Source organism: Drosophila montana, unplaced genomic scaffold (genome assembly GCF_035044405.1).
Source record: "Drosophila montana isolate Dmon_TW-CO22-7 unplaced genomic scaffold, ASM3504440v1 contig_402_1, whole genome shotgun sequence".
Classification (NCBI taxonomy): domain Eukaryota; kingdom Metazoa; phylum Arthropoda; class Insecta; order Diptera; family Drosophilidae; genus Drosophila; species Drosophila montana.
This window is the reverse complement of record NW_026998739.1, coordinates 83,558-106,479: the sequence shown is the minus strand read 5'-3', so window position 1 is coordinate 106,479 and position 22,922 is coordinate 83,558. Positions and strand designations below refer to the sequence as shown.

At 37.2% G+C, this 22,922-nt stretch overlaps 3 protein-coding genes across 10 annotated transcripts in view; 1 reads left to right on the top strand and 2 right to left on the bottom strand.

The window, feature by feature from the left end:
- Window positions 1–22,922, bottom strand: part of DIP-kappa (Dpr-interacting protein kappa) — a 135,811-nt gene that overhangs the window by 61,588 nt on the left and 51,301 nt on the right. For 2 of the 7 annotated variants that reach the window (XM_064697369.1, XM_064697374.1), the window contains exons 1-2: window positions 20,834–21,043; window positions 9,408–9,509 (exon numbers count right to left, since the gene is read on the bottom strand). The gene's annotated coding sequence lies outside the window, so the exon portion shown is untranslated. Of the gene's footprint in view, window positions 1–9,407; window positions 9,510–20,833; window positions 21,044–22,922 lie in introns of those variants that run through there. The other 5 variants (XM_064697371.1, XM_064697375.1, XM_064697372.1 and 2 more) reach the window with 4 other exon arrangements.
- On the bottom strand, window positions 11,466–12,711 carry LOC135439113 (E3 ubiquitin-protein ligase NRDP1-like). 2 transcript variants are annotated; one of them, XM_064697741.1, is made up of 2 exons: window positions 12,042–12,711; window positions 11,466–11,960 (listed from the first exon to the last, which is right to left on the bottom strand). In XM_064697741.1, exons 1-2 carry the CDS (start codon window positions 12,529–12,531, stop codon window positions 11,527–11,529), a joined length of 924 nt encoding a protein of 307 aa, XP_064553811.1. In that variant the 5' UTR covers window positions 12,532–12,711; the 3' UTR covers window positions 11,466–11,526. The 2 variants fall into 2 exon arrangements, with proteins under 2 accessions (XP_064553811.1, XP_064553810.1); XM_064697740.1 differs by having other exon boundaries at window positions 11,466–12,709.
- LOC135439114 (E3 ubiquitin-protein ligase NRDP1-like) lies at window positions 13,183–14,785 on the top strand. Its single transcript, XM_064697742.1, has 2 exons — window positions 13,183–13,341; window positions 13,398–14,785. The coding sequence occupies exon 2, from the start codon at window positions 13,420–13,422 to the stop codon at window positions 14,422–14,424; it is 1,005 nt and encodes a 334-aa protein (XP_064553812.1). The 5' UTR covers window positions 13,183–13,341; window positions 13,398–13,419; the 3' UTR covers window positions 14,425–14,785.

Sequence of the window (22,922 nt, the reverse complement as noted above, 5' to 3'; positions counted from 1 at the left end):
TCTGAACATTTTTTTGTTACTCATCCGATCAGCTGAGTTCAGAAACTCCCGTTGCCAAGAAAAATAATTAAGTTTTAAGTTTAAGCTCAGAATGTCAAAGAATAAGAGTTACCACCCGACAATAGGTGGGTCGTTCTAAATATACTAGTCTAATTATAGCTCTATGTTTTTATCCATTTTCATACCTGGTGGCGATCGGTTTTTACTTTAAAATGAGGCAAGGCTCGAAATAAAATGACAACTATTTTGAAGTTCCTTGTAAAATAAAATTGGAAACGTGTTTCACCTGTTGCGAAAAATCTACCCTTCTAAATAGGATATGAAAATAGGAATTTAAGGGATAACTAAAATTTTAAGATGAACTCAACCTCCTATTTCAATTTGAAATAGTTATAATCATCCAGAAGCCAATAAATCCAAAAGAAAGTAAAGAAATCCATTTCCATCTGTGCAAAATCTTAACATGATCAGACTTCTTCTTTATATATGTAGCCCCAAAAACTAAGATCTTATAGATAAGCCCTTCTTTGTTTTCCAAACATTTTCCTACCAAACTCAAATGAACTTTACTACACACCCAACATATTGGGAAAATCATACCAACAACGAAGCACTTTATCTAATAGCTTCTATGGGGAGAATCGAAAATACGATATTTTTTTAAAAGTTCGATAAATAATCGGCTTTATATGTGCCGAATAGGTTAATTATCGATTGTTCTGTTCTTTTGAGCTAGCATCAACGAATGTGATTTAATCCCCACCTATCCCCACCTCCTTCCCCGCTGCAGCATTCAATCGAAAGTTTCACATAAACAAACAAACAACAACAACATCAACAACAACATGGCTGTCAGTAGACAAACAAACAGTTTTTTGCGCCCTTTGCAGTTTATTTGCAATAGATAGATCAAGAGTGAAGAAGGGTGAGCGATTGAGAGAGAGACAAGGACAACAGCAATTGCTAATTACATCAAATTAAGCACACACGTTGCTAGAGAAGTTTAGTAACGGGATCTCCGGTGCGACGCGTCGTTAGCAGTGCAGACAGAGAGGACGCGGGGCGAAAACTTTTACTTTATGCGTTCAGAAGTTTTGCGAGGAGAGTTGCCAGAAGCTGACAGTTGACAACAACTCTGGCAACGACAACGACAACAATGATAACGACGACAACGAAAACAACGCGACGAACAACATTTCGTGTCAAATCGTATGATAGCGGTAAATGGTAAGCACGTAAACACGTAAACACTCGCAAAATAACGGCAAATGCGCGTTATACAGTCTCACAGATGTATTTTGGTTAGACGACGCGCACTATGAACTCTGGACCATCCGCACAGAAGGACAACCGATGCACGACTAAATGCCAATGGCGTTGACTCGATTGGTGGAAAGGCAGCGCCGAGCTCTGCACTTCGCTCCAATTCGTTTTCAGCTCGTGTCCCACTCGGCTTTTCGAACTTCGAAACTGCTCAAGCAAGAGAGCAATACGAAGAGCATCACTGGAAGCCATCGGTGCGTTCATTTTGTTCGAAATGAATTGTGCGTCTGAGTGAGTGGGCGGCTGGGCGAGCCAGCGACTGGAGGTGAGAGTCCGTAAGGCTGTCAAGTGTTTGGTTTAGTTGCTTAGTGCGTTGATAGGCGTGCTGTGCGCTAAGCACGCGGCACCGGCAGAAATGATTGGTTAACTTTGGTTGGGCAGAAGGCAACACTTTACCGCTATGTAGCTTAAGAGTAATTAAGAGCCCGATAGGAAATCAAACTGTAATTTACAGCAACAGGAGCTATTTTACATCATTTCTATGTTGTCAATTATTTTATATGGAACCTCGCTTTTGAGTATTCCACAGGTCGCTTTAGTTGTGGTTTTTTCTTATAGAAACAGTTTTAATTAAAAAAAAAATGGTTCAAATTGATCTATCAAAAACTAATTCAATGGACAATTAAAATATATCAAATAAATATAAATACATTCGAGTTCTTGACAATTCTCTTATTGTGGTATATTTGTCTCTCTATCTCATCCCGTTAAGTGTATTTAATTGTAGATAATTAAAACATAAACTATAAAAGAAATGTGATGTCTCGCTTGATTAGACGCTCATTGTAGTATATTTATTTTTATATCTCCCTTTCTCTCTCTCTCTTTCTGTCGTCTATCTTTAACTACATTTTATGAATCACAATCATCGTGCTCTGCTCACCTATCGAAACGCCCCCTGCTCCGCTCTAATCATGCCACCAACAGCTAAGCTACTCTTTTTGTGGTCAAATTAACACGCACATTCAAAAAAATAACTGCATAAATTGGCTTATCTGCAAAAGCGCACTGAAACTGTTGTTGTCTGCTGCTCTTAAGCTAAGTAAATGTCAAAACCAGCAACCAACAACAACAACAACTACTACAATAACAACAAATAGCAGCAGCAGCAGCAGCAAGTGGCAAAGTGGCAACCACAATAAAATTATTCCACATACGCAACGTTGGCTCCTGGCATCATTTAGATAAACATAACTCGGCAAACTTAAAACCAAAGTCTAAAAACTGACCAAAGCTGAAAAAACAACAACATCAAAATATGTATGTGCATACCTTTATGTACATATATATTGTTATAAGTATGCCCAAGTCTTTAGGTTGAAAATATATTTAAAGCAACGACTGTTGCTTGACCAACATTCCGTATTAGAGTGCGGCAACAGTTTTAGCCTCGCCTCTGCCATCATTTTTCACCAGCAACAAGAACAAACGACAAGTAAGAGTGTTGTAGTCGCAAGTGCCTGACTAGGAGATACCCTGCACACACAAAAAATACATATGCACAGTTCATGCAGCGTATGTGCTTTTTCTTCCCTTTGAACTACAATATGTATGAGTAATATATTCTTGATTAGCTTCGGTGTTTAGAGTCCGATCATCATGAAATTTTCAAGTCTTACATATGAAGGAGAAAAGTACTTATATACCTCTATCTGTGTGAATAAGGATTTAACAATTTTGGGAGGAATGAGGGTATGTGGGAATCTGCGTGTGCTATACGAAAAACTGAATACCCAGTCTCTTACATCAGTATAACCAAGATATATCAAATCAAGGCCAGACAGACGTGGAAGGTATATAGAAATATATATTTCAAATCAAAGACAAATTGACATTGACTCGTCGTATTAAACAAGAATGTATATACTTTTTTGAGTCGAATGTACTTCGCTTCACCTAAAACATAAATTTCCACAAAACCATAATACCCTATTTCGGTGGTTTTAGGGTATAAGAACCTCAGCAACAACAACAAGCAACGCAAAAAGGGACCGCGTTGATGACGACGATGATGATGGCAACCAAAAACGTTGACAAACGGCAACGTCACAGTTTGGGCCTTGGGATTGAGGGGTGGAAGGGTGGAAGGGGAAGGTCAACTGTGTAGCTGGCCCTACTGATAATATTTGTGACTTGTGTGCATGCGTGTGTCTGTGAGTGTGTGTGTGTGTTGGTTTTCAAAGCGCATTAAAATATATTTAAGAGTTTAGCACAAAAATGTGCCCATTTATAAAACAGACACAACAGAAATAAACTGATGAAAACAATTATGCCCAAAAACAATTTTAAATGGAACAATAACAATTAATATTCAAATATTAAATTTCATTTTTATTCAAAAATTAAAACAACAAAATCGGCATCCACAACAAATTCGGATGAGCCTTGCTTAGACGCTTTCTTATACAACAACTTAGTTTTTGAACGTTTCTTCCAAAAGAGCTATATGGCATAGTTGTCCGATTTTTATAGGGTAGAATTTGCAATACATTAATTGAAAGCTTTATGCCTGATAGTTTACGTAGGAACTATATACAACTGAAGTTTGATTTAATAAGGGATAAGGTAGCTTGTTTTCGCTGAAATTGCTGGACACACTTTTAAAAACTTTTCCATAAAAAAAAACACAATATTCGACAGAATCGAATTGTCTGATGTTTATAAAATTGGTCTTATATGTGGCGACCATAGTAGGGCCTGCAAACAAAAAGTTTGATAAAGATATCCTCAAATGAAGAAAGAGAAAAATGTAATTAATGAGTCAAAACTGTTAACCCAGATATATATTATAAGGCAGATATATATTATACGACGTGCGTACTCCTTGGTGACCTATGGACAGTCGGGCATGGCTTTTTCAACTCCGTTATACAGGATCTAGAATATATATTCTACTTTACTATGTACTATATACTTTATGGGTTCGGAGAAGCCTCTGTCTGCCTGTTAAAAACCTTTATACTTTTTACGCATTTTCAAAAGGCAAATAAAAAAATTAAATAAGAAGTTGTTTCAAAATACTTTTTATGCTTCCGATAAATAATCAACAGTCTTTCCAAATTATTAACGATAGAAAAAAAAGCTTAAAACATGTTGCTTTTGTATTTGTTAACAAAGTAGATGCCGAAGTAGCATAAGAAAGAAGTAAAAATTGGATACATTTGGGAATTTTAAAAATTGAAAACGACGAATTCGATTAGCTTGGGACAACTATAGTATAAAATGCATGAGGTATAACAAAGTAGAGCTCGATAATTAGATAAACAAGTGTCAATTTCAGTTCCTTTAAGCCAAATGCAAAGCAAGCGTCTTGAACTGTCAATCCTGTTATTGTGAGCCAATAAAAAAAGAAACATATATAAAACGAAATTGAGCAAAGCTCTCGGTAACAAATCCTCTTTGGCTGCAAAGCTGTGTGACCCCTTCATGGCACAACCCCCTGCCACCTTAACCCTCATCCTCACCCACTTTGTGCCTTAAGAGGACCCCGTGGAATGTCATTTAGCTGAGTTTGAACGTCGTCGTGCAAGAAACGACACCCAAAAGTGCGGGCATTAAATGAAAGTTGCACTTTTCTCCTGCATTTGGCCTTATATTTTTTTTTTTTTTTTCAATTCTTTTCCCTTTTTTATCCACAATTGGCGTGAATTGCAAGCGCATAAAAAAGTGATAAGTAGGGGGAGGCTGCTTGTTCTAGGAGGTTGAGTTGTGTTGCTGCTGCTGCTGCTGCTGCTTTTGCTGCATAATGGCGCCCAAGTGGCAACTGGCAAGTGTCAATTGATTTCTGGGGATGTGGGCGTGGCACTACGTGTGTGTGTGTGTGTGCTTTAAGCGCATTAGCAGCTACAACAAACACAAAAAAAACAACAGAGCTGATTGCATTAAAAGCGCAAATTGCTGCCAAAATTCAAGAGCTCAGCAAATATGCTGTATAAAAACAAACAAAAAAATGGTAAAAATACATAAAAGCCAAGCAGCTTACCAAAAAAGTGAGACACAAACATTGCACTCATTTATATGGCCCAAACAGCTATAAAATCTGTTCATGTACTTAGCCCAGTCCCTTCACCCCGTTCAGCCCCTAACACAGCTGACCAGATTGTCCGGTTTTGGCCAGGCTTTTGTTACATTTGCCTTCTCTACCGACTGTTTATGCCAGCCCTTGCTTGTTTTTGCCAGCCTGCGTAAGGACACAAATTGATTTTGGCCCAAATTCAGTTAAAGTCAAAAGTACGAGTATTAGCAAAGGGCTGACCCAATTCCGCATATTAATGCGACTATTTCCGAGTTTTCTCTTAACTGGCCTCTGTCGAAGCAGACACTGCCTGAATTGTGGCTTGAAATGCAAGCATATGCAAAACTTCAAGTAATTTATATAGTTTAGCAGGGTCTTAGTAAGAAACACGTCGAGAAAAAAAATAGATGAGAGGCCCTTTTCTTTTAATACTTCTCAAATATTGATTTTCTATAATTTATTCGATTGTTCAATTTGCTCTGCGCATATCGAAGCAACGAAAACTCTTCAAACTCAAATAAAAATAAATCTTGGCAACGTTTTGTGCGGACATAACCCACACTTAAATAAATCAGTTTAATGTGTACTTAATATTTGCCATTAAGTTTTTATTACTTTTCTGTGCTGGGCACAAGCGTAGCTCAGTGCTGCAGAACAGGTACATAAATCGGGGGGAAAAGCAACGTTAAACCAATTCAGGCCACATTCACACACACACACACACACACGTACACACAAAATAAAATATGCCAATTGGTTGCATTGGAATAAACTTTGGGCATAATTTGGGACCAGACCCAGAAGAATTCTCTTATTATATATTTGTGAGCGGAAGTTTAATCAAAATGTTTCTCTAGCAAAATTCTCAAGAGCGAAAACCATTTTGTTATGTATAATACACGAGTGCTGAATTATTTTTAATAATCTCTTTATATAAAACTGTTTGTCCTGACTGATTGATTGACTGACTGACTAACTGACTTATTGACTGACTGATTGATCAACGCACAGCCCAAACTGTAAGAGCTTGAAATCTGAAATTCGGAAATTCCACCCGCATGTGTGGAAAATTCGCGAGACTAACATGGGCGGAAACCGTGTACTTAGTGGAAAGGTAATATCTAAAATTTTTAGCACCAAACGTTCTACGGGCATTGCCGGGCAATACCTGCTAGTATATAATAATTTAGTAATCACACGGGTTATAAATCAAATATTGATTAAGAAACACAAAAAAAATAAGAAGAAGAGTATACTTAGCTCTACTAGGCAGATTCTAGTTCACATCAGCACCTGCGAAGAATCTGCGAAACATTATTAAATGCGGTTTACTTCGTCCACTTTGCAGGAAACTGCGAATATCCCATAAGAATAAAATTATCGTAATAACATAAAAATTTGTTAAAAAAATAAAATAATATCGATAGCTTCTGATTAATTAAATTTGTTTTAAGTGAGCAGTAAATGCAAAATACACCCAATATCATTCTATTTTCTCTTCGAACTCTTTAATTTCCAGCCAGTTCTAAGTCTAAGTTTCTTCGGATCGCACCTGCTTAAAGTTTGTCACACATTTATGCTGCATGCGCAGGACTGTTGCATATTTTTCCTGTGTGCTGCTTTGCTGCTACGTGATTTATGCAACGGTGATTAGTGGCACAAATCAATGGGGAGGCAGCCATAATTGTGGCCCATTCGGCAAATCAATTGCACACTCCGTAGCCGATGGGAAGCAACAGGAAACGTCAAACACTTCAGATGGCAAAAACAATGTGCTCAAGTGGCATGTGGCATGTGGCATGCGGCATTCGGTATGTGCCATGCGGCTCTTGGCATGTTGCAGACATGTGGGCGTTCCACATGGTACTATTAGCAACATGTGTGATGCCATTGTTATCATTGCCATTGTCAACAGCAACAACAACGCTAACAACAACAGCTGAGTGGCTGATGCACAAACAACAATAACAATAACAATAACAAGGCCAACAATGCGTTGCCATCTACAAATAATATCGCACATTTTCAATGCTAGCAAAATTAATGAGTCCAGCGCCGACCGGAGTTGCTGCCATGTTAGAAGGGCACGCGGTGCAACACGACCACGCCCCCCGAACTTTATAAGCTTCATGAATTTGTGCAGCGTACTTTAAGAGTTGACAGCGCTCAGTAATGCAATTGCAATGGGTTTTTTTCGATTGAAACCTCTAAATAAATAGTCCCTACTAATTCTTATCATAATTGAAAATATCAAAAGTTAAGAAGAGATATAATATTCAACATGTTCTACAACATTCAGATCGGAACACAAAATGCATGGACGTTTTAGACATAAACCTAAATAGACAATGACATAAACATAAATATATAGAAAAACTTTAAGATTTGCGTTCCTTTCCTATATCAAATATTTCTTTTTTCTTAACTCTCGAAATAGTTCTTCGATTGACATTCGAGATTAATATATCACAAAATTACACAAATTAAACACCAAATATCGGTAAAAGTCGTATTTTATTATGTATATTATAAGACTTAGTCCGTATGCAAGTAAATTGTTTTACTATTATCAGAGATTTACCTTAACAAATAAAAAGAAAAACTTGATCAACTAATCTGACTGCTGATCAATCAATTTCTGAATGACCTGTTACTAATTTAAATTGAATTTGGAAATAAAAAACAACATTTATCACTTTTCTCTTCAACAAAATTTGATGCTCCTCGAGAAACGTCTTCAAAAATTATCACAGCGCCAGCTTCGTAAGCTGTGGAGTTTATAAATCACCAGGACTTAAAGCCGGCCAAGCCCACACTTTTAAAGATCCTGATCCACTCAACTTTTTAACAGTTTTTAATTAACTAATTAATTGTTAAATTTACAATAGAAAAATGTGAACGTCTGACTTTCAAATTTTACAATTATTATCTTGGGAAAATCATTTTTTGTAGCAAAGATTTCGTTAGTTATATTTATTTCAGAGCTATAAATGCATTAAATAGTTTAATATTAGTTATAAGAAATTTCAAAGTACAAACTTAAAAGAAGTTTACCTATTCAAGGACGATTTATGTTTTCTTCAAACATATAACAAATTCATATATATGAATATATATCTATTATATATAAATCGTGACTATTATTAATGTTTATTCTCATTAAGCCCAATTTTATTTACTTCGATTGTAATTTTGAAGCTTCTGTAAATTCATTGCTTTATTTCTGTTATTTGCACGTAAAAATTAAGTTTTTTTTTTTGAATTGAAAAGTTGGCATTGGCTCCACAGTTCTCAGGTTGTAAGTGCAACACATGCATAAATTAAACAACGCCAAGCGTCGCATGGAGCCCAGCAAGTGGGTTTTCTTGTGTGGAGCAGGTGCTGAGTTAGCTGGCGGTGTTGTTGGGCAAGCGTGCATGTTTCCTATTATCGATACAGTCAGACATTATCAAGACACACACACACACACACACACTCGTTATCACACATACAGATGAACGGGCGCATGCATAAAACATGTCTCGGCAGTGTGGCAGCAAATTGAATCAATAATATCCAATCATGGGTTAACAATGCGAATTGATTTCTAGGTGGCATGCCACGTTTGATATGTAGGATGCGTCAGGTGGCAGGGCCTGAGCCTCAGACATATGCAAACAAGACAATCCAAAGATAACAACAACAACAACAATCGAAGCAGCTGCAACAGTAAGAAAATCCCAATAGTTCCTACTCTCTTTCACCCATTCTAACTCTTATCTCTCTCTCTCTCTCTCTGGCACACTATCTTTGTCTCAAGTGTTCATGTAAATATTAATTAAGTTTTGGCTTTTGTTGCATTGGCTTTGTGTTTTTGTGCTGCCGGCCAAGAGACAAACAGGACATGAATTGTTGCATCCTGCAGCAGGTGTAAGCATCTGTGTTATCAGAAATATTAGTTGCTTAGTTAGTTGGCTGCAGCCCTTGGCCTTTGTTTAATCAACTTATCTAAAGCTCGGCTGCAGCCATTCCATTTAATTAGTTGACAAAGGGTTTCATTTAATTTGACACTAATTTGCTCTCTACTTACTTGTTGTTGTTGTTGATGTTGTTGATGTTGTTGTTGATACTGTGGCTGTTTGCAGTCTTGTTTATTGAGCGTCAACGGAGATTGCATAAAGCTGTTTACTGGCTGCAAATATGCACACAAGTTTTGACTTTAGTTCTTAAGTTAATTAAGTTATTAAGTCTTAAAGGTGACTACATAAATTGCAAAGAAAACTTAAGCCTTTACTGGCTTTCTTTTTTCTCAATACTAATAGTAATAAAAGCTTTACCTTTCTATACCCCATATATAAATATATTAGTATATAATATATGCTAAAATTTGAGATTTTAACAAAGAATTTTTTATGTTTAAGTATAAAGCAAATGAATTTAGTTACTTTTCTTAATGTGTAAAATGCCAGCGCCAGCAATTTTTGATTGCCAAAACATGGACTTATTGTAGCACCAATTGAGAACAGATCGATTTATTTCGATATGCCTTATCTGTCTAAGCAATTTTTGAATGAAAATGTTTTAAATATATTGTCCATTTAAATAAATATATGTTGCATCAGTGGAAACTAAAGTTGCTTTCCAATTAATGATTGGAAACAAAATATAACACAGTGCTGTATAAATTTAATGATATATATATATATATATATATATATATATATATATATATATATATATATATTTGTTTTAGATAAACAAATTATTTTTTTTCTTTTTAAATTGTATAATATATGCTCTATGCTCTATTAACAAGATGTTATTTTTTTCCATTTAACTTTAAGTTCAATATGTAAACTTCGCTGCTGAATACATAAAAAACCCTTGAATATAAATCGTCAATTGACTTATTCAAATAAGGTCCTTTGCTGTATTTTACTAAAATTATATTGCCAAGGTTCAAATAATTGCTATTATATTATTATAAATTAAAGTGTACAAATTTAGTAATTTGTATGTCTTATCATTTGTATAGGGTTCAATTAATTCAGGGTAACAATTGTCGTTATTATATGTAACTATCTCTATATTTATAAAACTCTTTGTCCTGACAAAATGACTGACTGACTTTTTGAGTGACTGATTGGTGATGAACGCATAGACCATACCATAAGAGCAATGAATCTGAAATTTTCACTGTAGTTACCTTATGTGACGAAGGTGCAAGTTAAGAAGGGGGTTTAGGGAAATTCCACCCAGATTTGTGGAAAATAACTTCTTTGCCTTCTGTTATTCATTGGATACTTAAAATAAAAAAATAGGATTCTTTTCTACACCTAGCATTAAAATTCCACTTCGTTCTTTTAAACTTCTAAGTGAATGTTAGTTGGGTTTATTCAATATAATTTTTAATTACTTAAATAAAAAACTTTCCCCTAAAACTGCATTTATTGAAAATATTCATGCAGCTTAAGAGCTCAATTTCAATTTGCAACTCGGTTGAGTGCGCAACTTGCAGTCATAAAAATTATTCCAATTGCCAGTGCAATTTGTAAAACTTTGGCGAATGGTGTCGCCAACTGCCGCGAACTAAAACGACAACTTTTCCCATTTTCATTACAAGTTTTCCTCAATTCGCTGGCAAGCAAATGTAGCCTGCATTTAAGATTGTGCCTCAGCTGAATTTGCATGAAATATTACGCATACGCAGCGAAAACTCTGCTAATTGTCGCATAATTGAGGGAAACTTGAAAGATTTTACAATATCAACTTTCGTTTACATAGGTTAAGATAACAATTAGCTAAGCAATTAAGAACTGTATGAACAAACATGAACCTTTAATTTGCTAAGATATTACGAATTGTAATAAATTTAGAGAGTAATAGATTTGATTATTTTTGCTTGATATTCGAAAAACTGTTATAAGCTGGTTGCATTTCTCGGGAAGATTATTAAAAACATTTATAGGCTAACTGAAAAACAGTTTGAAAAACAAAACTAAAGCCCAATAGAGTCAAACGAAGAATAGACAATTTAAGAGAACTAAAGCAACATTTATATGTTGCGTTAAGTCTTTAAAGGGATGCATTCAATTTGGCCATTTTCCTAAACCAGCTTAGTTTAGCAAACGATTAAAACTCTTGTTAATCTGTGTAATTTATGTATAATTTGGACCGATCAAACAAGAGTAAACGTGTATAATTTGCACTTAAAGGTAATCACTATCTGGCAATGGTGCTGGCTCCGGATGCGTCTCATCGACGCCATCAACAAATATCATAATTACACCCAGCACCGGACGCAGATTCTCGGGCATGTGGGCATTGTCTCCGCCCAAAATGACCACGCACGGCTTCCCGGTGATCACAATTGGCAGCAGCCGTGTCACATACTGCGCCAACCGATGCAGATTCATGCGCCGCATCTCTAGCGTAGTCAGTCCCTCTGGCCAGCTATCCTCGTGGCAGCAATCCAGCAGTATCTCCATTAAATGCATGGGGCAACCGCTGGCGCGCAGACCCTCGCGAACCATCAAGCGCATCGGCATGTCCGGCGTAGAGATGAGGCTGCCCCAAGTGCGCACCGAGGCCAGCGGCAGGCCACGACCCCAGCGCATCAGCGCATACCGATCCAGCTGGTCACCTACAGTACGGATGACAGGATTTGTGGCGCGCAGTGTCGCTATATAATACTGCAGCAGTTCCAGCTCGCGCCTGTGCTCACCCAGCCGCCGCTCCTGGTGTGCCTGCATGTCGCGCAGCTCGGGAATCGCATTGATATGGTCCTGCAGCTGTTGGCGCAGTTCGAAGACACAGTTGTGTCTGCTCAGCTCATCCTTGGGCACCCTCATGCCACAGCCTTTGGTGCACATGACGACTACCTTTGGATTGTTCTGGCAGTGGGCCACATGGTTGCGGTATTCCTCTAAAGGCATCAGTGCTGTGCAGCCATTCTCTGCGAAGCAACACTTGATCTTCAAGCGTCCAAGCATGTTCCGCATGAGACGTGAGACGGGCACCAAATGGATGGGCAGTAAATCGGAGCGATCCACCGGACAGATTTGCTTCTCCTGCATCCACTTCTCAATGCAGTAGCGGCAGAAGGCGTGCTCACAGCTGGACGACTGCATGGGCTCCTCCAACACATCCGCACAAATGGGACAGAGGAGCTCCTCATCGACATGGCCAACGATTAGCGCCAGATCGTAGCCCATGGTTAAGTACGTAAGTGTAAGTATGGGGTTTATAAAACTTTGTGCTGAAACAGGTGCCACTTGCCCTTATGCTGGATGTTGCAGATAGAAATATACGATTTTTCATAAATTTCGATTCAAAATGTGAAACTAATGCCACAGTAGGTACACTTAAATTTTGCTTTTATTTCAAATAAAAACAAAGCTTTTGCCCGTTCAAATATGTTGCTGGCATTTACAGTTATTTGAATGTTTCCTATCGATTAATCGATAAAAATAGTTTTCAAGCTTTTGCGATAACCACGAGTTAAAATCTTGCATATCGAAAGATCTATTTAAAATTAAATTGTTTTATTTAATTCTAGCTATAAATATGGTATTGCTTGTACTATATTTTATAGTTGAAAATTCTTGATGGAACTTATTCGTCTGTTTCGATACTTCTGTTGGCAGTTTCTATTCCATATCGTTCCTTTCAATATCTCGTCAATTATATACTCTTTTTAATACACAACTTCATTCAATATATGTATATGTATCTAAATATAAAATAAACTGTCCTTTCTGCAAATTAAGTCTCATTTACTGCACTTTCCATGCTATTATTTTGCTTATTGTGCTTGTTTACAATTTCGTTGCGAATGGCAAACTAGAATCATTTTGAACTGAGATTTCCAAATGAATTAAAATAGCAAATTCTGTCAATTTTGTATAAAAATTCATCACAGATCAACTCAACTGCCGGCTGCGACGCAACTCTCATATTTCAAAACGAAATTTATGAAAAATCGAATATTTCGGCTTCTGTCTGTAACATAACACGTGATAAGGGTGAGTCGCGGCTGCATCATCTCCAAAATTCGTAATTTCTAATCCCATTTATTTAGCGATAATTATTCTGAACCAACCATGGGCTACGATCTAGCGCTAATCGTTGGCCATGTCGATGAGGAGCTCCTCTGTCCCATTTGTGCGGATGTGTTGGAGGAGCCCATGCAGTCGTCCAGCTGTGAGCACGCCTTCTGCCGCTACTGCATCGAGAAGTGGATTCAAGAGAAACAGATCTGTCCGGTGGATCGCTCCGATTTACTGCCCATCCATTTGGTGCCCGTCTCACGCCTCATGCGGAACATGCTTGGACGCCTGAAGATCAAGTGCAGCTTTGCGGATAACGGATGCACAGCGCTGATGCCTTTGGGAGAGTATCGGAACCATGTGGCCAATTGCCAGAACAATCCAAAGGTGGTCGTCATGTGCACCAAAGGCTGTGGCATGAGGGTGCCCAAGGACGAGCTGACCAGCCACAATTGCGTCTACGAATTGCGGGAACAGCTGCAGGATCAGATCAGCGAGATATCCGAGCTTCGGGACATGCAGGCACACCAGGAGAGACGCCTGAGCGAACATCGACGTGAGCTGGAGCTAGTGCAGTATTATGTGGCGGCGCTGCGGTCAACCAATCCGGTAATACGCAACGTGGGGGACCAGCTGGATCGCTACTCGCTGATGCGCTGGGGACGTAGCCTGCCGCTGGCCTCGGTACGCACTTGGGGAAGTCTTATCTCTACGCCGGACACCCCCATGCATATGATGGTGCGCGAGGGTCTGCGTGCCAGCGGCTGTCCCATGCACCTGATCAATGTCCTAATGGACTGCTGCTACGAGGACAGCTGGCCGGAGGGACTGACCACGCTGGAGATGCGGCGCATGAATCTGCACCGGTTGGCGCAGTATGTGACACGGCTGCTGCCAATTGTGATCACCGGGAAGCCCTGTGTGGTCATCTTGGGCGGCGACAATGCTCACATGCCCGAGAATCTGCGTCCGGTGCTGGGTGTAATTATGATATTTGTTGATGGCGTCGATGAGACGCTTTCGGAGCCGGTTCCACTGCCAGACAGCGATTATCTCTAAGTGCAGCTCGTAGGCGTTAATTCGTGTTCGATCGGTCAAAATTATATTTGGGCAGAAAAAAAAAAAACAAAAAAACAAATTTGCTGCCAGTTCATTTGAGTTCTGCTTCCGTTTGATAGGGATGCGCTTAAACAATGTTGCATGTGTGTAAAAATTATACCATCTAAATTAACTACACAATTTTACTCTTTAACGATTGGGTAGCACGAAAAAAAAACGCATCGATGCGGGGACAAATTCAAGAGTGCAAAATTCGAAAACTATCTAGAGGAACCTTTCGGGAATCAAAACACTTTGTACAAACAAGCTGAATATTTGGATTGTATGCAACGAATTATATTTGATTTGAGCTTTTTTCGAATTTGTTGGAATTTCAATGAAATGTTTCTGAGATATATTGGGTAGTTTATTAGCCATTTATAAATATTCAATATAAGTTAATACACCAATGTGTATATTTACCGAACATTTACTAAAATTAAATCAGCAAACAACATTTAAGAATAACTAGTTTTATAAATTAAGAAAATAAAAATGTAATTTAAAAAACTTATTAAAAGAATAACGATGAAGGAAATGTGATATATGACGAATAAAAATAATTCGCTGCTTTAACAAAACTTTATTCTATATTGAGAAAAGTATTTTCTCAACACGAAATAACCTAATAATAATAAATAATACTAAAATAATAAAAATAAATAATATTAAAATAATGATATAAATCAAAAATCGTAATATTTTTACTTATGAGCAAGCACTTATTGAATAACATAACAAGTAAGAGGTTCTAGTCGGGAGCTCCCGACTAGGGGATACCCTGAACCCTCTTCTTCCGACAGGCGATAGGTATAAAATGAAAAATACTTGACTTATATATACTATTCTAGAAGCTCCATGTCAAGTTTGGTGACTAGCTCATATTATTTGCCGAAATTACTCAAAAAACAGGATTTCGATATCGATTTTTATCGATTACTTGGAAACGGGGCCAGTTATCGAATATCGGAAGCAAACTCGATCTTCGCGGGGACTAGGAGGACCTACAGCTAATTTCAAGTCTCTAGCTCTTATAGGTTCCTTGCGTTCATACATACGGATGGATGGACGGACAAACGGACGGACAGACGGACAGACAGACGGACATGTCTAGATCGACTCGGCTATTGATGCTGATCAAGAATATATATACTTTATGGGGTCGGAGATGCTTCCTTCTGCCTGTTACTTTCATTTGCACAAATACAATATACCCTGTTTACCCATTTTTAATGGGTTCAGAGTATAAAAATAGATTTAATAGATTTAACTCTTTTAAAAATGTATTTTAGTTTTTGATAAGATTGAAAAGTTGCTTCTTAAGATATAAATGTAAAACATCATTTTAAACTGCGACTTTTTAAAATATGAAATCCTTGTAGAACTCAAATTAATAGAATGCTTCAGTAAATGACTAGGTGGACCACCCATTAAAAGTTGAAAAACCGATCATATTGCCAAGATAGAAGTCAAACAAATTTTTAATTCATGTGAAACTTACTAAGAATGGCAAGAAGGGAAAAGCCATTGCATACATTTTCTTGACTTATTTCCATAGACAAGAGGCTGAAAAGCCTTTGCATATTTATGGCAACAAGCTGCAGCGGAAGTTATGTAAATTGGAAAACTTGTGGCTCAACAGAAGGCGCCATAAACTAAAGCGTTGCCAACTGTCATTAGTTTGTCTGCCCTTGTTGTTGTTGTTGTTGGCAAAACAAATTTAGCAAATATTATTTATAAAGTGAAATTTTAACAAATTAACTGCGAATGGGAATGCCACAAAACAAACAAATAAACTAGCCCAAATGTTACCTTTTCCTGTCCCCGTTCCAATGCTCGCCCACTGAGCATATCATATGAATAGTAAATTTTGCACAAACACTCAAGCAGCACACAGGCACACAAGCATGCTTGCAATAGCATATTGTAATGTCAAAATATTTACACAATATCAAATACACACACACACATTTGTGTGCATTTGGTTTTAGATTTCATTTCGTATTGCCCATCCATTTGGATATAAATTTTCATGTTTTTCCTCACTTGGCATTTGGTATTGTGCGCATACTTTTTGTGACAACTGTACGTAACTATCTTCCGTTTACTTTCGTACTTGTGTCAAACTTTAACAGAGCTTCGCTGAATTGCAATTTCAGTTTTCTATGCATCTTATGTATATTGAAAGCGACCAGAGCTTCAAATTATCTTTAGCTGCCAGCTGGGCCTTACAATGGGCTTATGTGGTCACTTTGGGGCTAGGGAAATTGCAGCGAGATCCAAACTTGAAGTTATGTGCGGATAAGAAGCTGCAGGCGTTTGAAATGAGTTTTATTATGTTTGACATTTTTAAAAATAGCAATATATTTGCCTTTAAATGAGAAGGATTAAAGTGATGCAGCTTGCAGAGCACAGCAGAGCCTAAAATAAACTTATTCATAATTTTTAAGAGCTGTTTGTAAAGTAACATGATTTTAGGTTTTAGAACTTTTAAGAATATTATTCATATGATTTTTTTTTTTTATATTTAAGTCTTTAAACTTTTCTATATTTTCTAATGTTTGTGATTTCATAAAACTATTAACTTCTTTGCACTTGGTTTATTAAAAGTTGGTATATTATTAATAAAAATTGGGTGATATTTTTACTTATGTTTCAAGCTGTTTATTTATTTTTGAAATTTAGCCAAGTTACGTTGGCTAACTTCTTTAGAATTTCTTAAATAAAATCATAGAAGCCACACAAACTTTAAGATTAAATAAAAAGTGTTTAATATAACGCGGAAAAGCTGAAGGTTAATTTGAAAAAGGTTAAGTTGAAGCTCAGCCAACTGTCTGAGCATCAATAGTTTGAGCCAAGATATTTATAAACTTAAAGCTTTCTTAATTCGCTATTTCTAATGAAAACTTAAAGCTCTCATATTTCGCTGGAATACAGCACCTCTTCTACAAGCTGTTATTTCCTTTCACAACTTATTTTATTCGTTTATTTGCGTACCAATTTCAGCTAATATCATTGGACATTTAATAATTAAACTTTGCGTTGAATCTTAACTTTTCGACTAAATTACAAATAATTTAATGAGCAGCTTTCGAGGAACGCTTTAATCCGTCATAAATTAATGCCCTAAACGGATTTTCAGATCATGCTCAAATGCCATTTTTGGCTGGTGAAGCGTATTAAAATATTATCAACAATTTTCGTTTGACTTCGTTTTCGATAAAAACAAGCTGTTAGAGACAATCGAAAGCACGGCCACTGAACCAGGCTAATTTAATAAGTCAAAACCAACACAAACACCCAAATTTACGCAAACAAACAACAACAAGAACACACAGACACACACACATGCGGCACAACAATATTTTTCCAATTGAACTGACGCCATTTAATGAAAATCAACACTTCCGCTATGCTAGACATGAACGTTTATGAACATGGAACATGCCACAACTACAACTTCAACTAATAACCTGTGTGTGTGTGTATGTGTGTTTAAGTGTGTGTCTGTGTGTGTCTCTATGTGCGTGCGCGCGTGTGTGTGTGTGTGTAACGAGCTACAAATGCTTACCACAAAATGTATATTTGCATTTATATTTGTTGTACTCGTCGTGTTGCCATTTTATTGCAAAAAGCGAACGTGACACATTCGCCTCAAGTTTCCAACCCGCCTTAATTCACCCCCGCGCCACGCCCCCCCCCCCCCCACACACACACAACCATAACATGATAATCATTACAGCCTATACACAGGGTATGTTAGGTAAATAACAAAAAAAATGTTTAAAAATTAGTAAATGATGCAGAATATCGAATAAAATAGGAAATAGCAATAGTACCTACATATGGATACGTATATGTCGAGATAAAAGAAGATGGGATTAAATAATATATTCACAATATTTTATTAGTTTACTAATCCATTATCCCTCCAGACATTCTTTCCTTTTTTCCTTTCCTTTTTTTCTTAATATTATTATTGATTATTCCCATTATCCTTAGAAGCATTGAACAATTCTTTATCAAAAAAGAAGAAAATTACAAATATTGATTGGAACTTTTTTTGGCTACTGTAAATCAAATAAATTAAAATAAATTAAATGCATTGAGTGATAATAATAATCAAAGCTGTCCCCAAAAAAAAACTGAGGAAAAACATTGAAAGATGTTTTCAGAATATTTAGAAAACTTTTTTTTTAGATATATAATGCAGGATATACTATTTTTTTCCCCCAATTTTGTTTTAATTTGTCAACTTACTTTTCAGTCAAGTATATAAAAAAATTTCCGATTTGTTGAATTGTAAATTTTGAATTTGAAGATATTTTAGCCTACTCGGTATATTCCTAAATACAAAACAATTTTCTTTGAACATAATTATTATACGGTGCCAACAAAAATAAATAGAAGTAAAGAAATACATTTTACAATTTTTCCATATTTTGTAAAACATTTTTATTCTGTTAACAAATTTGTGTTTTTTTTTTAATAACACATCCAAAGGTTCGTTTCATATCGTAGCGTATCAAATATACTTAAATAGCCGGATCCTAACTAAATTGGATTCCTACTACAAATAATATGAGAAAAAAAAGAAGAAAAAATTACCATGAATAACTATCATTTGGCTGCTGTCAGTGGCGCGTTGTTGTTTGTTCTAAGTTGTGCACATTACATGGGAACGTGTATGTGTACAAGGACCGCAGGACATGAGCAGTGGGTAGGCGAGGGGCTTGGAGGCACGTCAGTTGGCATCGGTACATTGCCAAGCGGTCACGTGCGCATTGTATGACCGGGACGTGCAATTTTTAGCTGGACACAAGCCGTGAACACTGGACGCAGGACCAAGGACAGTGCGCAATAAGCACAAGTTTTATGGAATAAAATTAGCCCGAAACAGAAACGCACAGACACAAGAAACACGCAGAACTCAGCTTCCACTGGCTGATAAGATAATTTTATTTGGCTGTTATTGCATAAAGTCATGTGAGCTGCGGAAATGAGTTGAACTGAAGTAAAACGTTACGTGACAGACAGCCGGAGCGGATACGTGAGCCGGGACCAGCAGGGGAATCGACACAGAGAGGAGGTGTAAATGGATTCTAATAAGATAATTGACTTGTTTGCGGATTGATGTAAGTGCTTGTTAAATTGGGGCTAATCCGAAGGTCGTTGGGCGTGTGCCCCAGAGGGCAGGGATGCGGGTAGTACTTTTTTTCAAAAATCTATACTCCAAAGTTCTTTCACTGTTTCCTTAAGTTCATAGTTTGGCTATGTGCCTAGAGGCGGAAAGTCATCTGGCTTAAAGTAAAAAATATAAACAAGTCGTGCTTTGATAGGTCGCAACAAATTTAAACAGAAAAACATGTTAGAGTGCAGGACTAAGAGATACCCTAACCGACAGACAAGCATCTGATGCAAGCATTCCAGCTTTATTCCATACACATTGTATACATATATTTAAATATTTACGACTCTAGCTCCAAAGTTCGATCCGTTCATGGATATTATTAGTCCATTCTTATCTCTCTATGCAAACAATTGAAAATTGTTTTTCTTTAAGCAAAAAAAAAGGCTTTTGCTTACACTTTTAAATTTTCTACCAAATACGTATATAGTGGCTGACAGTATATTCGGGTGAATTTCCTTGTATTTTGGCTCAACATCATGAGCGATCAACTTAACCATGTCCGTTTGTTTAGCAAAAAAAAATATACAGATCCAAATTAATGTTATTACACAGTCATATACATCATATACAGCAGCAAAATCGAATAAACAAGTAAGAAAATTAAGAAAAAAAGGGACGTTTTAGTTGGGTGCGACTGACTGCGTAAAACTCTTTAACATCTTAAGGCATGCGACTCGATAAATTAATTAAAATATATGTAACTATTTTCTCAATCTGCCACTTTTCGCCTTTGCGAACGGGCACATTTTTATAAAAACTATTAATGTTTACAGTTACCATCTGTGTAGGGTATTTTTATGTATTCGCTATTCAACAACATTTTCTCCACATCTCCTTTCAGATTCATATTCTCACTTCATATGCTCATCAAAATGTGTCAGCGCCAAAAACATCAAACATTTTTAGGCAAAGGTTTCCCTCACTCCGCCGACCGCCCGCGAACCGACGAACTGGCGAATAAAAGCGAATGCGATAAGAAAAAAAAAGAACTGAGCAGCACATAAATTAGGCAAAAAGCCAACGGGACTTGGCGCTGGATCATTACGCACTCAAACGGCACTAAATCGCGGGTAAATGCATATGCTTGTATGTATGTCATGCCAAAAGGAATTTTGCACTATTTTCATTCAACTAATTATTAGTGGGCATCATGAATTTATAAAAGACATTGCTGCTTACCTCTTTAGTTATACATTTCAATTTTCACTATTATTTGCAACATTTAATTAAAACTGATTTGTAACTACTTTAATTGATCACTTTTATTGCAGCTGCGCGTTTGTAATTGAAGAAATAAATACATATAAAAACATTAACAAATAAACCGCGTGTGTCTATGTACATACATACATATGTACATACATATGTGTGCAAAAAAATCGATCCGCGACGGCTGCGATCAAAGCGAATGTTCGAGAACAACTGAGTGCAGCAGCCAAAGTGGCGACAATGCAAGGCGGAATTAGGTAAAGCGACAAATGAGAAGGCGATGCAAAACAAAATTAAAATAAGACTCTCTTATTTTCGCTATGTATTTCGTCTCCCTTAAACTTAACTCAATGCAATGTAAGCCTATCGAAAGTTGCAGAAAATAAACAACAAAAAAAAGAAAGAAACAAAAAATAGAAAGAAATGTCGGAAAAAAGAACGTTTTTTACTGCATTGCTAGCGGGAAAATAAAACCAAATGCCTGATTTATGCGTAAATCAAGCAAGGGTATGCACGCTTCGTTATAGCTGCTTTGTTGTTCTCTCTTATTTTTTCCTTAATTTTTTTGTTGTTTTGTGCCGACCGTTTTGCTGGAATTTCACAAGTGACCGCACACACAAAAATATTTTGCCACGCCCGAGGCGTTGCGCGGCCCCTCAACAACAGGAGCGACAACCACAACTACAACAACAACAACAACAACAACAACAACAACAACAACAAGAAAATGCTGTGGGGATGGTTTCAAGTGCCGCCAGAGCACTTAATACTAATTAGCTTTGCGCCTACGCCGTGACCTACGACCTGGCGCCCCAGCATTTCCGCCCGGATTCGGTGCCAATCTGTGCTGCGTTTAAGTGGCCGCAGCACGCAGAAAGCGCCGGCTCATGGATAGGGGCCGGCGAGGGGTGGGGGGTGGAGGGGTGGCAATGTTGCGGCTGGTATTCGCCGGGTTAACAGCTTCGGGGCGTCATTTTTATGAGCTAATTAAGTTGTTAGACTTGATGAAAAACTCATTTGTGGGTGGTTGGGAGCAGCCAACAAAATTCCGCTGCATATCTAATTTGCATTAATTAAGAGCAAGCGCTAGAAAAAAACAAAAAACAAAAGGGAAAAATCACAGAGAAATCATCTTTTTGTTTTTGTCTTTGAGCTTATATTAGGGGCTTAGGGCGTATCAAGTTCAGTCTTTGGCCGCCAATTGGCAATTAATAAACATCATTGCGATTCGCACTTGCAACTAATTGGCTGGCAATTTGCATTCACATTTATTGGCAGCCAACAGTCAACTTTGCCGACACTTTTAACGCCATTTTTAGGGCCAACCGGCAAAATTTTATGCGACTAGTTTTGTAATTTGTTCAGCTGCAACTTTGCTCCGGCCGGGCAATTGAAATGAAAAGCGTAACTTTTTAATAGCCCAGAACTTGAGTAACACCCAGATTTCAGGGAAAGCCCGAAAAACTTTTCGAATTATAACTGCTCACAATGAATTTCCCAAGTTTTGTCAACGTTTTTGTGGGTTATTCTTTAGATGTTTTTCAAGGTCACAATTGTTGGCTTTTTGAAGCTTTAAAGTTGATTTTATCTTAACAATTTAGTTGGGATTGCCAAACTAAGGTGAGATTTACTATGATTTGAATTCTTTTAATGCACATTCGTACCTGCCGTATACATACTTGGTTAAACCAGGGCTAAAAGTCACTAAAAAGGCGTGAAGTTTGGCTAATGATTCGCAGCGGAATACTGCGTTAAGGTTCAGTTCGTGAACTTGGTTTTCCATAACTTTAAGGCCAGGCTTTATATGCTTTTAGTGTTAATAAAACGATTTGCTTTCTACTTTATAAATGCCCGTTCTGCTGTCAAATAAATCATGTCATAATGTCGGACTGTATTTGACCAATTCCCAAAATTGGTATTTTCCCAATATGCTTAGAAAACTCCAATAGTTAGGATCCAAATTATATATATATATTGGGGTTGGTTCTCCCCTAATTGAAAAGAAATGGTTCGGTTTAGGTTCCGGTACTGCTGTGTTTTAGGCAACTGGCTTGACTTG

Excerpts from the sequence above, each read along its gene's own strand:
- LOC135439114 (XM_064697742.1), top strand. The coding sequence starts at position 13,420 with ATGGGCTACGATCTAGCGCTAATCGTTGGCCATGTCGATGAGGAGCTC.
- LOC135439113 (XM_064697740.1), bottom strand. The coding sequence starts at position 12,531 with ATGGGCTACGATCTGGCGCTAATCGTTGGCCATGTCGATGAGGAGCTC.